Genomic DNA, 12,581 nt, shown 5'->3' on the forward strand with positions numbered 1-12,581 from the left:
CTGGGCAGGGCTGGGCGCAGACCCGCCCCGGGAAGAGGAGGGGAGAGAGGCCGCTCCTAGCCCCGCTGCGTACGGAGCGGGCCCCCGAGATGGATCTGGACGGGCTCCTGCTGGACGAGGAGGGGGCCTTCTCCCTGAGCGGCTTCCAGGAGTTCACGGTGAGCCGCGGCCCCCTCGCCCTCCGGCCCCTCCCTGCCCCGGCCCGCGCCCCCCCTCGCCCTCCGGCCCCTCCCTGCCCCGGCCCGCGCCCCCCCTCGCCCTCCGGCCCCGCGCCCCCCCTCGCCCTCCGGCCCCTCCCTGCCCTGCCCCGGCCCGCGCCCCCCCCCCGGCCCCGCGCCCCCCCTCGCCCTCCGGCCCCCCCCGGCTCCCCGCCCCGCGCCCCCCCCCCGGCTCCCCGCCCCGCGCCCCCCCCCCGGCTCCCCGCCCCGCGCCCCCCCCCGGCTCCCGGCCCGCCCCCGGCTCCCCGTTCGCCCCCTCCCTGCCCAGGCCCGCCCCCCCCCCCGGCCCGCCCCCCCCCCGGCTCCCCGCCCCAGCCCGCCCCCCCCCCCCCGGCTCCCCGCCCCAGCCCGCGCCCCCCCCCCCGGCTCCCGGCCCGCGCCCCCCCCCCCGGCTCCCGGCCCGCCCCCGGCTCCCCGCTCGCCCCCGGCTCCCCGCTCGCCCCCTCCCTGCCCAGGCCCCCGGCTCCCCGCCCGCGCCCCCCCCCCCGGCTCCCCGCCCCGGCCCGCGCCCCCCCCCCCCGGCTCCCCGCCCCGGCCCGCGCCCCCCCCCCCCCGGCTCCCCGCCCCGGCCCGCGCCCCCCCCCCCGGCTCCCCGCCCCGGCCCGCGCCCCCCCCCCCGGCTCCCCGCCCCGGCCCGCGCCCCCCCCCCCGGCTCCCGGCCCGCGCCCCCCCCCCCCGGCTCCCGGCCCGCGCCCCCCCCCCCCGGCTCCCGGCCCGCCCCCTCCCTGCCCAGGCCCCCGGCTCCCCGCTCGCCCCCTCCCTGCCCAGGCCCCCGGCTCCCCGCCCGCGCCCCCCCCCGGCTCCCGGCCCGCGCGCCCCCCCCCCGGCTCCCCGCCCCGGCCCGCGCGCCCCCCCCCCGGCTCCCCGCCCCGGCCCGCGCGCCCCCCCCCCGGCTCCCCGCCCCGGCCCGCGCGCCCCCCCCCCGGCTCCCCGCCCCGGCCCGCGCGCCCCCCCCCGGCTCCCCCCCGCCTGCCCCGGCCCCCCCCGCCGTCTGCAGCCCCCGGCAGCCCCGTCATGTCCGAGCCTGGCCTCCAGCTTGAACAGAGCGGCCGCCCGGTGGCGTCACGCTTTGTATTTCCTGCCCCAGGAGCCCGGGTAGTCGGGGCCCTCCCCCTCCCCTGGCAAGGAGTCCCACGGGCTGACTGGGCCTTGTGTGAAAGGCTTCCTTGGCTTTGTTTTCAAGCCACTTGGGGGGCCAAATAACCCCTCCCGGTTCACTCTCTCCACACCAGTCACCCTCGGGTAGACCTCTCTCAGATCCCCTCGGGGTGGCCCGGGACCCAACCCCGGGCTGCAGGGATCCCTGAACCTCCAATTGCCTGGGCGGCAGGGGATGGATCACTCGATAATTGCCCTGCGTGGGCGCTGGCCACTGTCCGAGACAGGGCCCGGGGCTGGAGGGACCCTTGGTCAGACCCGGCGTGGATGTTCCCATGTTCTTAGTCCTAAAATGAACGGTCCCCGTCTCTCGCGTCTCTCCTCCTATGGAAGCTGTTCCATCCCCGGATCGCTTTTGTTGCCCTCGGCCTCTTCGCACCTTCTGCAGTTTGAATGCATCTTTTTGAGATGGGGCAGTATTCAAGCTGTGGGCGTGTCATGGATTTCTATAGTGACATGAGATTTTCTGGTTTCTGCCCTATCCCTTTCTGCCCATGTCACCCCCCCCCCATCAGTCCAGGCGCCCGTATGGCACCAGTCACCGTGGTACCTAATTGCTCGGCAGGAGCACACAGGTCCCTCTAACCCTGAGCCTGCAGTTGGATCCACCTGCCTGCATCCAGTTGCAGGAGTGAGGACCCAGCTCATCTTTCTGGGACCAGGGCTGGGTGGTTTGTTCTCATCCTTCCCATCCCGTCTTCAGTTTCTGCCAGGGCACCAGCAGCTGAGCGAGAGGGTGCGGAAGCGCTTGTATTATGGCTGGGACAAAGACTGTAGCCTGGATAATCTCTCCAGCCCGGTGGCAGGTGAGTCCTGCCTGCGTCAGCGAGGACGTGTGCTGAGCCAGGGACTGGAACTAGCTCACGGGCTGGATGAACTCGGCCACCTGCCAAGGCTACGTCTACCCTTGAGCCGGTGCAGCCCTTCAGCGCGGATGGGAGGGGGTCTCCCAGCGCTGTGCTTAACCCACCTCCCCGCGAGGCGGCAGCGAGGTCGGCGGGCGAATTCTTCTGCTGCGCCCGGGGGTAGGTCGGCGTAGGAACGACCTCCAGAGGGGTGGGTTGGTCACAGCCCTGAGCGACGGAGCTGGGTTGACCTCCCTTTTTGCTGCCGGGGAAAGGCTCTGGCCCCCTTTCCCTGGTGCCGCTGTGCGTTGCCCCCCATGCATGCGTACAGGGGTGTTTCTGCAGGAGCGGTGCCCAGCATGTCTCCCTTCTCATTATGATTTATTAGCTGTGTTACGGTAGAGCCTGGAGGCTAAGGCCCACTGTGCTGGGTCTCTGCCCTATCGCTTACTTCTGTGCTCATGCCCCCTGGAATTGCCTCAGTGACCCAGCGGGGGTGGCGTGGCACAAGGGACCCACCAAATTGTGTTTGATAACCAGGGTGTAAATTTCAGAGCTGTTTGGGCCATTCCCCACTGGGTTCTACCATTGCGCCTGGGGAGCCCGTGTCTGTTTGTCCTTCTGCCAGCATCTCTGTAAGCACCTGACTACTGAGCGGGGTAACAGATGCTGAACTTGGTGATTGATTTCTGGCTGCCCAGCATGAGACGCCCTCCCGGGGGCTGGTGTCCGAGGGCGGGTGCTCAGCACTGCCTGGCAGGTGTCTCAAGCCAGGCACCAAAAATCACTCTTGAAATCAAGGAAGGGAGTGCAGCCATTCCCCGCTGAGCTTCCTGCCGCTGGGCGGACGGGTGTTGCTCCCGGCTGGGTGCTGGCATTGGTTGTGCACTGGGAGGGAATAGATGGGGGTTGGGCGAGGGGGAAGGGTAGTAGGGCTGGGGGGCGGGGGGATTATTGCTGGTGTTAATCCCTGTGCCGCTCTGCCTCTGTCCTAGACATCGCCGTCGAGTTGCTCCAGAAAGCCGCTCCCAGCCCCATCCGCAGGCTGCAGAAGAAATACGTTTGCCACGTGTCTCGGTAAGACGCGACCCCTCCTAGCCCGTTGTCTGCAGCCGGAGGCTCCAGTGGAGCAGGCGGGGGCCTCTGGTCTGGCTCGACGCTTCGGAGTGGCTACCAGCTGCCTGGATGGGGAGCCTCTTGCCACAGAGCATCCCCACAAACCTGTGGAGTCGTGCTGAATTTCAATGGCCCAGCACTGACCTTCTCTGGGCCTTTTCCCTTGTCTGCCCCTGTGATGCCCTCCTGGGCCGAGGGCTGGGGTCTGACCCAGGTCACTTTCTGACGGAGGTGCACAGCCGGTCCCTGAGCTATCTGGCAGTGTACGCTGTGCCTGTCTGTCTGGTCTGTATTTCAGCCTGGGGCAGCTCAACCAGGGCCGCTCCCCGGGGCCCGGTGCTCTCAGGTTCCTGTAGTGCCAACAGTGAGCAATGAGGCTTCGGGGTTTTACACCTTGGCAGGGCAGGGAGCCAGTTCTGTCCAGGCCCGTTCCTGTCTGTGCGAGGGATCGAAGGATTTCCTGTCGCAGGCGGAACTACCCTGCCTGGGCCTGGCTGGGGGCGAGTGGGCCCAGAGCCTTGCGGTCGGGCCGCTCTCCCCACTAGAGAAAGCCATGACCCTCGTGAACGCCATAACGCTCGGGGCAGCTCCGCAGGCACAAGCTGGGCCTGTTAGCTCCCAACCAGCGCTCTGCCTGCGGAGCCGGACGCAGCTTCGCCAGCAGGAGGATCCGAGCCCCGTGGCATGGTCTGCTGGGGGCAGTTAGGGGTGTGCCCACATGCACACAGACCCGCTGGCCTTGTTCTACCCAGCAGCAGGCAGTGGTGTGCCCTGCCCATTACGTGGTGGGGATGGGAGCAGCCGGGCTGCCTCAGCGGTGGTGGGACGCTGTGCGTGCCGGGCCGCAGAGGGACCCTAAGTCCTGCTCTTCCCCGTGGTCACAGGGAAGCCTGCATCTCGCCCTGCTCCATGATGCTGGCTCTGGTTTACATCGAGAGACTCCGGCACCGGAACCCCGAGTACCTACAGCAGATCTCCTCCTCGGACCTCTTCCTGATCTCCATGGTGAGTGGGGCCCGGGGTGGGCTGGGGCTGAGGCTGGGGTGGGCTCTTCCCCGGGGGCTGGGCTGACGGGCGCTGTGCTCCTGGCTTTCAGATGGTTGCCAGCAAGTACCTGTATGACGAAGGAGAGGAGGAGGAGGTGTTCAATGACGAATGGGGCGCAGCCGGCAAGGTGGGGGTGCAGACTGTTAACGCGCTGGAGATGAACTTCCTGAGGGCCATTGTAAGTGGTGCTGATATAATCACTGTAGCGCCTGTATCCCGACCCCACTGGGGGGGGCCCTCTATGCTGGGGCTGCACAGACATTTCCCCCCTCACACCCCTCGAGAGGGATCGGGGCCCCGTTGTGCAGGGCGCTGCACAGACCCAGAGTGAGAGACCGTCCCTGCCCATGGCGCTGTTGACTAGACCAAGCCGGACACGCTTGCTCGGCGTCTGTCTGTCTGGGTGAGAGGCGCTGGGCAGAGGAGAAATGGTGCCTCGGGGCGCTGGGGTAGCTCGTAGTGGCTGAGAGCGACCCGGCTAACTAGCAGAGGGCTCTCCCGGGTCTGCTTGGGGCTCTGCCAGGGTGGGAGCTTCACAAGCTCCAGGCTGGGCCTGGCGCTCAGAGGGTCTGTTAGGCTTCCAGGAGGCGTCTGGCCTGGGCAGCTGTGCCGGGCCTGCTGAGGTGCGGCACTCGCTGGGGCGAAATCAGAGGCTGCGTGGAGAGGGATGAGCTGACGGAGGGGGAGAGGGCTTCCTGCCTGGGAGCTGCCAGCCCCGTTCCCAGGGTGCAGCGGGACTGCTTCCCTGGTGCTCCCTGTCCCAAGAGCCATGGGCTTGTCCTGCCTCTGGCCCACAAAGATAAGAGGTGGAGGAATGTGTCTGCTGTGGGCCCCACCCTGCTGTGGGTCGCTCCATCCCCAGTCAGCCTGGGCTGGGAACAGCCTGCTCCCTGCGCGCACGCTATACCCCCTAGTTCTGCTGCCCCGATTGTTGCCTGACCACCCCCCACCCCCGGCCAGGAACCCCCTGAGGCTGTTGTCCGTGCAGTGTGCACAGCTGGCTGGCAGGGGGCGCTCCCCACCTGCCCGAGAGTGCTGGTTCAAGCATCTCAAAGAGCATCCTGGGCAGCAGGGGGTGCTAACCTGAGGCTGGTTGGGGGGTCGGGGGCTGGCGTGGAGAAGGGGAGATTTGCCTGGGGCGCAGACTGGCAGCGATCCCACACCACGAGGGGGCCAGGGGAGTGGGCAGGCTGAGAAGCACCCCCGCCAGGCTAGGAAATGGGCCAAATGGACCTGGAATTCATCCTCAGATGGCCGCGCAGCCCCTCTTAACCCTGCTCAGTCCATGCTGGGGGCTGGGGAGGCGCCTGGCCTGCTTAGGCTGTTACTGCCACCTTCCCGCCTGACCACTCATTCCCTTCCTGCAGGACTGGAGCCTCTACACTGACCCCAAGGAGCTGTTTGAAGTGCTGAGCTGGCTGGAAGGATGGTAGGTTTTTGGGGCATGGGGTTGGGGAGGGGGGTGTTCATGGCAGGGGTCTGGCTCTGAGGCAGATATGGCATTTCTGCCCTGCCATACCCGGATCCGCTGGGGTACATGTCGGCCAGCCCATGCCCTGGGCTCCTCGGTCCCCCCTTGCTGCATTCTGCGAACCCCTCCCACCGGCCGAAGCCGCCCCAGGAGCAGGCTGTCGGCTTGCCCAGGGAGCTCTAGGCTGGGCTGGGGTGAGGCCCGCGCTAATCACAGCTTGTCTGAGGTGGCCTGGATCACCCGGCAGCGGAATCCCTTTGGTGTGGGGGGGGTCTGTGTCCTCTTCCCCTGGTGGGGCTTTGAGGGGAGTCAACATGCCAGGCCCCAGGGCAGAGACGGGGAAGGCAGCTCCTCCTTGGCCTGAGCTCGCCCTGAGCAGAGCTGCACATGGTACCAGTACAGTTCAGCCGCCAGGGACCTGGGGCTCGTGAGCGGCACCCATGGGCAGAGGCTCTGCCAAGAGGTCGCCACCCATTCCCTGATGGCAGCTGCAGGCCCAGCCCAGGGCAGGGGAGGGTCTGTGCCCAGAGCACACGTCTAACTGTGTTCCTTCCCCTCAGCGTGGCAAAGAGACAGGGCACCCAGCGTGGCTGGTTCACCTACACGGACCTGTGTGCCCTGCTGGAGCAGTCCCTCTGGCAGCATGCCCTGGGCCAGTTCTACCAGCAGGTGGTGAAGGTAAGAGCTGGCCAGGCCCCGAGGGCAGAGGTAGCCTTCCCGTAAGGGGGCACCATGGGAGGGGGAGAACCAGGAGGCCATGGGCCGGAGCCAGGAGCTGGCTATGGGGGATGTCCGTGAGTGCGCTGCCTCCTGCTGGAGGGGATGGGAGCTGCTTTCCAGCAGACAGGTTTTGAGCGGAACATTTTCCATGGAAAATTCCAATTTTTGTTTTTGAGAAACCAAACTCCTGAAAACAGAAGTGTTTTACTTGGAACTGCTGCTGCAAAGCCTCCTGGGAGATGTAGCTCAGTGGCCTCTTCTGCTTCCAGGACTTCATTTCCCATGATTCATCACAGCCAGCGACTCCCATGATGCCCCACAGGCTCCACTCGTGGTGGTGCCTCATGGGAAATGTAGTCCGGGAGGGGCAACCGATGGAGGGTATTTCACACAAGGCAGTGCAGCAGCATTTCTGGGAGGAGATACGAGGCTTTCTGCCATAGTATTTTGGTTTATGAATTTTTGACAAAAAGGAGAAGCGGTTCCTGGGCAAACTTCGGCGAAAGTGACGATTGGTCCCTCTTCGTCGGCCCTCCCCCCGGCTCTGGACCAGGGCTGAGCCGGTTGTGCGTTGCTGCCTCTGGCAGGAGAGAGTCAGAGGTCAGCATGGGTCACTCCTGCTGGCTGGCGGGTGGCGAACTGTCCTTCCCCACCCCCCACCAGCTGCTGGTCAGAGCCTGGCGCAGAGGGCTGCAGCGGAGAGCCCTGGTTCCAGCCCTGACGTCATCTGCATGGCGTTAACCAGCATCTGGTGTGGCCATGGCGGTTTTGCTCTGCCGAGGGGTACTGAACTCACGATGGGGGGCAGTGGGGAAACTGTCTGTGTGGCTCCCCCCGGGCACGGGCGGGCATAAGGGGCACTGGGTGACCAGTCTCTCTCCCCACAGCTGGCCTGCTTGCTGGGCGTGATGTACTTGACCGGCATTGCTGCAGTCTTCGCCTCCGTCACCGTGGTGCACCAGGTCGTGTATATGAGGAGCGCCGGCCCCGCTGCCCTCCGGCCTCTGCTGTTCCCCGTGGATGGTGGGCGCCCGCTGGGCTCTGGGGCACCCCTCGCCCCCTGTGTCACTCAGCTGCGGGATCCTGCCCTGGCGCTCCCTGGCCCCCCTTCCCCCTCCTGCTCCGATAGCAGCTCCCTTTGCCCGGCGGAGAACGAGACGGTGGAGGAGCAGCGCCGCCCTGGTGGCGGGGTAACGGCGACGGCACTGTACCTGTGGGGCACTGTGCTGACGGCGCTGTCCTACACAGAGGCCCCAGGCTCTGCTCTGCAGACTGGTCCCCGGCAAGAGCCCCCTCTCGGCCCAAACTGCCTGAAACTCCACAGAGGGTGCAGCACCTGTGAGAGATCCAACCGCACGAGCCCCAGCAGCCCCTTCGCCCCGCTCGCCCCCTTTGGACTCGGCCTGGGCCCCGCTCGCCCGGCGCTCCGCTGCAGTGGCTGCTTGGCCAGCCCCAGCTGGGGCTGGCATCCGTCCGCAGCCCCCAGCCCCCAGGACTGGCCCGGCCCCCTGGGGCTGAAGCAGTGCTCCTTGGAGGCAGCCATGAATTTGGGCAGAATCAAGACATTCATCTTCCCCAGCTAGGGCTGCGCAGTGACCCCCCATGTCCCAGCTCAGCCCCTAGAGAGCCCCTGGCCTGTGGGGCTGGGAGAGCCAGGCCCGCGCATTAGTTCCAAGCCAGCATTTGTACCCCGTGGGTTGGGCTTCTCTTCACCAGACCCTTCAGGCTTTACTGGGGGAGGGCAGCTGTGGGGAGGGTCTGGCTGATGCAGGGTGGGGTGTGTGTGTGCGTGCGCCTGGGTCTGGCATGGGGGCATGGCGGCTGTGGGGGGCAGCAAGTCTGCTGGGGGATTAGGGTGCCCCAAAGCAGGGGTGCCAGTCACCTGCACCCCACTGGTGCCTCCCTGTGAAGCTGGGATCTCAGCCCCCAGCTGCATTGGGTAGCGTGGAGCGTGGGGGGAGCAGGGGTGACACATGAGGCTCTGGGCCCTTGGGCTGCACAATGGAGGGTCCGGAGGAGCAACCCTGAGCAGACTGAGGGGGCAGGGGCACTCTCTGAAGGGGCTGTAAGCTCCCGAGGGGAGTCAGGGGTGTGAGTGACGGGGCCTGACTGCTCGGAGTGGATCTGCTGGGTGTGGTGAGAAGGGGCTGGTTCTGCTGCCCATCCTCACCTGCCATGCCAGCTCTCGTCCCGCCCAGCACCAGCTCTTTTTATGTGGGATTTTAAACTTGCTTTTCACTCTTTTGTAGATGAAAATCTCTTCCAATAAAGGTAGCTCTGGCCGTGCGCCCGTCTCGGCCTTTCTCCCACCGCCTCTTGTCCCAGTGGGTCCCAGGCCTGGGACACTTCCCCCACCACTGAAATGCAGCCCCCTCTGAGCAGGGCACGGCAGCTGGTTCATAGCCCCCCAGCAATGCAGTATGGTGTGGGAGGAGGAGCCTGGTAAAGTGGGAGGGGAGGAATTGCCTCAGCTGGACTGGGTCTGGGCCTAACATCTCTGCCATGCAGCAAGGCAGAAACAGTCTTCTGCTCCATGCCCCGGCCCCCTGGAGGCTGCCCGAGACCTGGAACATGATTGCTCCTTATCTCCATGGCCTGGATGACAGATCACCCCCTGTAACGATGCTGGTTCTGCTTAAAGCAGGGCAGTTACAGCCCAGGGCTGGGGTTTCTATGCACAGCAAGGCAAACCAAACCAGCCAGAGAGGACTTTGGTTTTACCCTAGTGGCTAACCACAAGTCACACAAGCAACTCCAGTTTCCCAGTATCCCCACCACTGCCACTCGGTATGGGGACAGATGGTTGTGAAAACCAACACCCCAGTAAAAGAACAAAGGTTCTCTCGATCCCAAAGGACCAAGCCAGCCCCAGACCTAGGTCAATATACAAGTCAGCTCTTACCCACAAATCATGCTGTTACCAATCCTTTAGCATCTAAAATCTAAAGGTTTATTCATAAAAGGAAAAAGATACAGATGGGAGCTAGAATTGGTGAAATAGAATCAATGACATACAGTGATGGCCAAGTTCTTGGTTCAGGCTTGTAGCAGGGATGGAATAAATGGCAGGTTCAAATCAAGTCCCTGGAGAACATCCCCAGCTGGGATGGGTCCTTCAGTCCTTGGTTCAAAGCTTCAGTTTGTAGCCAAGTCCCTCCAGAGGTCGGAAGCAGGATTGAAGACAAGATGGAGGAGCTGCAGCAGCTTTGTATAGTCTCTTGCCGTGTGGTCTCTTTCTGTGTCCCAAGGACAAGCTGTCCATCCCATGGCCTGGAAACACCTCAGAGTCCTGTCCCTAGGCAGGTCCCTGCACACCTGGCTGAGTCCCCAGGCGTGTCTGTCTTCTCTCAGTGGGTCAGTTGTGTCGCTGATGGTCCTTAATGGGCCACCCAGCAGGCTGGGCAGAGCTGACCCCAACTTGTTTGGGGTGTCACCCAGAAGCAGAGCATAAGTTTGAACTGCAGACAGTACAGAGCCAATATTCATAACTTCAACTACAAAAATGATACCCGCATACAGCCAGCATCATCACAATCAGCCAACCATCACCTCGTCTGAGACACCTCATTTGACCCCCTTTATATAAGATTTGGTGCCACTACAGGACCTTGGTTGCAACCATGTTCTATATGGTCCCAATTCAAGTCAATAACATGACACCCCCAGCCCTCGTTCCAGGTGTGTTCTCTCCCCAGCTGCCTGCAACAGAACCACGTTCCCTCCTTCCCCCCGCCGCTTCACCCCTGCCCTGGCTTCCCCAGGGGAGAGCAGGAGAAAACACGTGACAGATGAGTAACATCACCCAGCACCCCATGGAGGGGCTGCCCCCACCCTGGCACAGCCTGCCAGCCCCCTGCTGTCCCCCTCCTTCCTCCAGGTCTGGGGCAGCAGGGCAGAGCGAGCTGAGCCCCCCCCCAGGGCATCTGGGTGCGTTGCTTCTGGCCCCTGGAGAGGGACTGGTCCTGTTACGTGTCTCTCGTGGAGGGCGGAGAGTATTGGTGCTTAACTGCTAGGAATAGTGACCCCCAAGGGAGAGCCCCCCTGCCTGCAGCATAGTGCCCCCCAGTGCCCCTTCCTGCCATGCTGGAGCCAGCACTGACTGGGAGAGCGCCCCCTAGTGAGCCCCCTCGCTGCTCCCTGCAGCATGGGGCTCCTGGCACCACCACACTGTGATCACTGACTCGGAGGGTGCCCCCTCCTGAATCCCCAGGTGTCCCATCCAATCACAGTCCCCACTGCCCCCTGCTTAGCATGGGGGGTCCCAGCATACAGGACTCCCATGGCCTGGCCCCCTCTCACCAGCCCAGGAGACCGCCCCCTGGTGGGGGTACCCAGCGGCCTGGCCTGGTTTGGGCTGGATTTGCTTGCAGTGGTGGCAGGGGGTGGGGAGAGGAGCTGCTGGTTGCCCCCTGAGGAATGTGGGGAATGCCTGGCCCCCCTTTGCCCTTTGCTCCCTTCACAGGGTCCAGTTAATAAGTGAACTCCGGGACTGAGCAGGGGCTGGGTCTGCAGGGCCCCACACAAGGAAATCGCCAGCCCCCGGCACTGCACCCGGGGCTGGGCACAAGACAGGAGGCTGTTGTGAAGGAGGAGGGGGGACCGGTGAACCACCAGGGGCTGTATTAATCTCAGTGGAATAAATGGGCCCAAAGAGACACTGGTGTTACCGTGACCCAGTCACTGTCCAACGTTAACCAGCATTAGCCACATTGGGGTTTGGTAGCCAGGTCCTGAGCCGGGTTAGCACCCAGCAGACATAGCTGCCAATCTTGTGAGCCCTGCACTGAGGATATGGAAAAGGAGGAAAAGCCGTCAGAGCCTTTGGCATAGACGGGAGTGAAGGAGGCTCTCCTGATAACAGCAGCCCTGTCCCCTTTCCCTGGAGCTGGGGAGAGAAAACCCTTGTCTGACAGTCTGTTAGATGGGTGGAAAGATGGTGAGATCTGTCCAGGGGGGGCGGGGGAGAAGTTAGCTGAGATGGGGAGGGGGGCTGTTGGGGCTGTTAAAATCTCATCCCCTTTCCTCAAGGACAAGCCAAGATGAACAGGCGCACGAGGGGAGAGACAGCATCCATCTCAGGTGTGGATGTTCATTTGCAAAACCCCAGGCCTGGCGCTCGGCTCCTCGGCTGCCCTGCAACCTGGCAGATTCGTGGCAGCATCGGGCTGCTTAGGGCCTGGCTTTCTGTTGCCCCCTTGGTCCCGGGCTCTGGCAGTTGCGAGAGATGCCGTGTCGGCCGGCTGAGCCGGGCTCCTGTTCGACGGAAGGCGGAAGGAGAGAGAGAGACGAAGGAGAACCGTAAGGGAGGGGAGAGAAAGGGCCCCTGGGAGTTTGGGGGAGTGTTTGAGATTCAGCCAAGGCCAGTGGAAGTGGTGGTGTCCTCGTGGCCCTGTCTGCTCCGACACCTCTCGGGATCCAGGTAGCAGGACCCAGTGATGTCTCGGTGGCTCCCGGGGGGGCAGCCAGGCTGGGACCCTCCTTCGCCTTCTTCCAGTCGGGGCGTTCGCGTCTGGCCAGCTTTTCTCCCAACGTCTCTTCTTGTGAGGACCCCAGAAGGCTGCACTGGGCGGCCTCACCCGGCCCCCATGTTAGCTGGGCGGCTGCTGGGGGGCGCTGTGGGCGGGGAGGTGAAGGGCAGCACCAAGGCCTGGCGGCTGGGCTCTGCTCCTGCCTGGGGGCGCTTGGCTCCAGGCGGCTGGGAGGGTCCTCGGCCAAGGGAGGCAGAGAGCCGTGAGGAGCAGCCGTCTGCAGCGGTATCCGTCCCCCAGCCTGGCACAGGGATGGGTGATTCCTTCCGCTGGCTGCGCCCTGCAACTCCCCTGCGGACAGGCGCTGGGGGAGCGGGTGCGGATCAGACCAAGGGCTGGTGCTCATGTGCCCCAGGCGTGGCCCGAGCGCTGGTCCCATGGTACTGCCTAGAGGGCCTGGCCCAGGTCACAGCACTGAGTCTGGCCGTGGGGAGGGGGCAGTGAGCGGTTACTCGCAAAGCCGGGTTAATGGCTAACT

The 12,581-nt window shown here is 64.6% G+C and overlaps 1 protein-coding gene across 1 annotated transcript; it reads left to right on the forward strand.

Moving 5' to 3' along the window:
• The first annotated feature begins 27 nt into the window (after positions 1-27).
• Positions 28-8,861, forward strand: CNPPD1 (cyclin Pas1/PHO80 domain containing 1). Its single transcript, XM_084643203.1, has 8 exons — positions 28-158; positions 2,080-2,182; positions 3,217-3,298; positions 4,222-4,342; positions 4,434-4,562; positions 5,752-5,813; positions 6,416-6,533; positions 7,463-8,861. The coding sequence occupies exons 1-8, from the start codon at positions 90-92 to the stop codon at positions 8,156-8,158; spliced, it is 1,380 nt and encodes a 459-aa protein (XP_084499329.1). The 5' UTR covers positions 28-89; the 3' UTR covers positions 8,159-8,861.
• The last annotated feature ends 3,720 nt before the right edge of the window (positions 8,862-12,581 follow it).

This window comes from Lepidochelys olivacea (assembly GCF_965140295.1).
Source record: "Lepidochelys olivacea isolate rLepOli2 genome assembly, chromosome: 11".
Classification (NCBI taxonomy): Eukaryota; Metazoa; Chordata; order Testudines; family Cheloniidae; genus Lepidochelys; species Lepidochelys olivacea.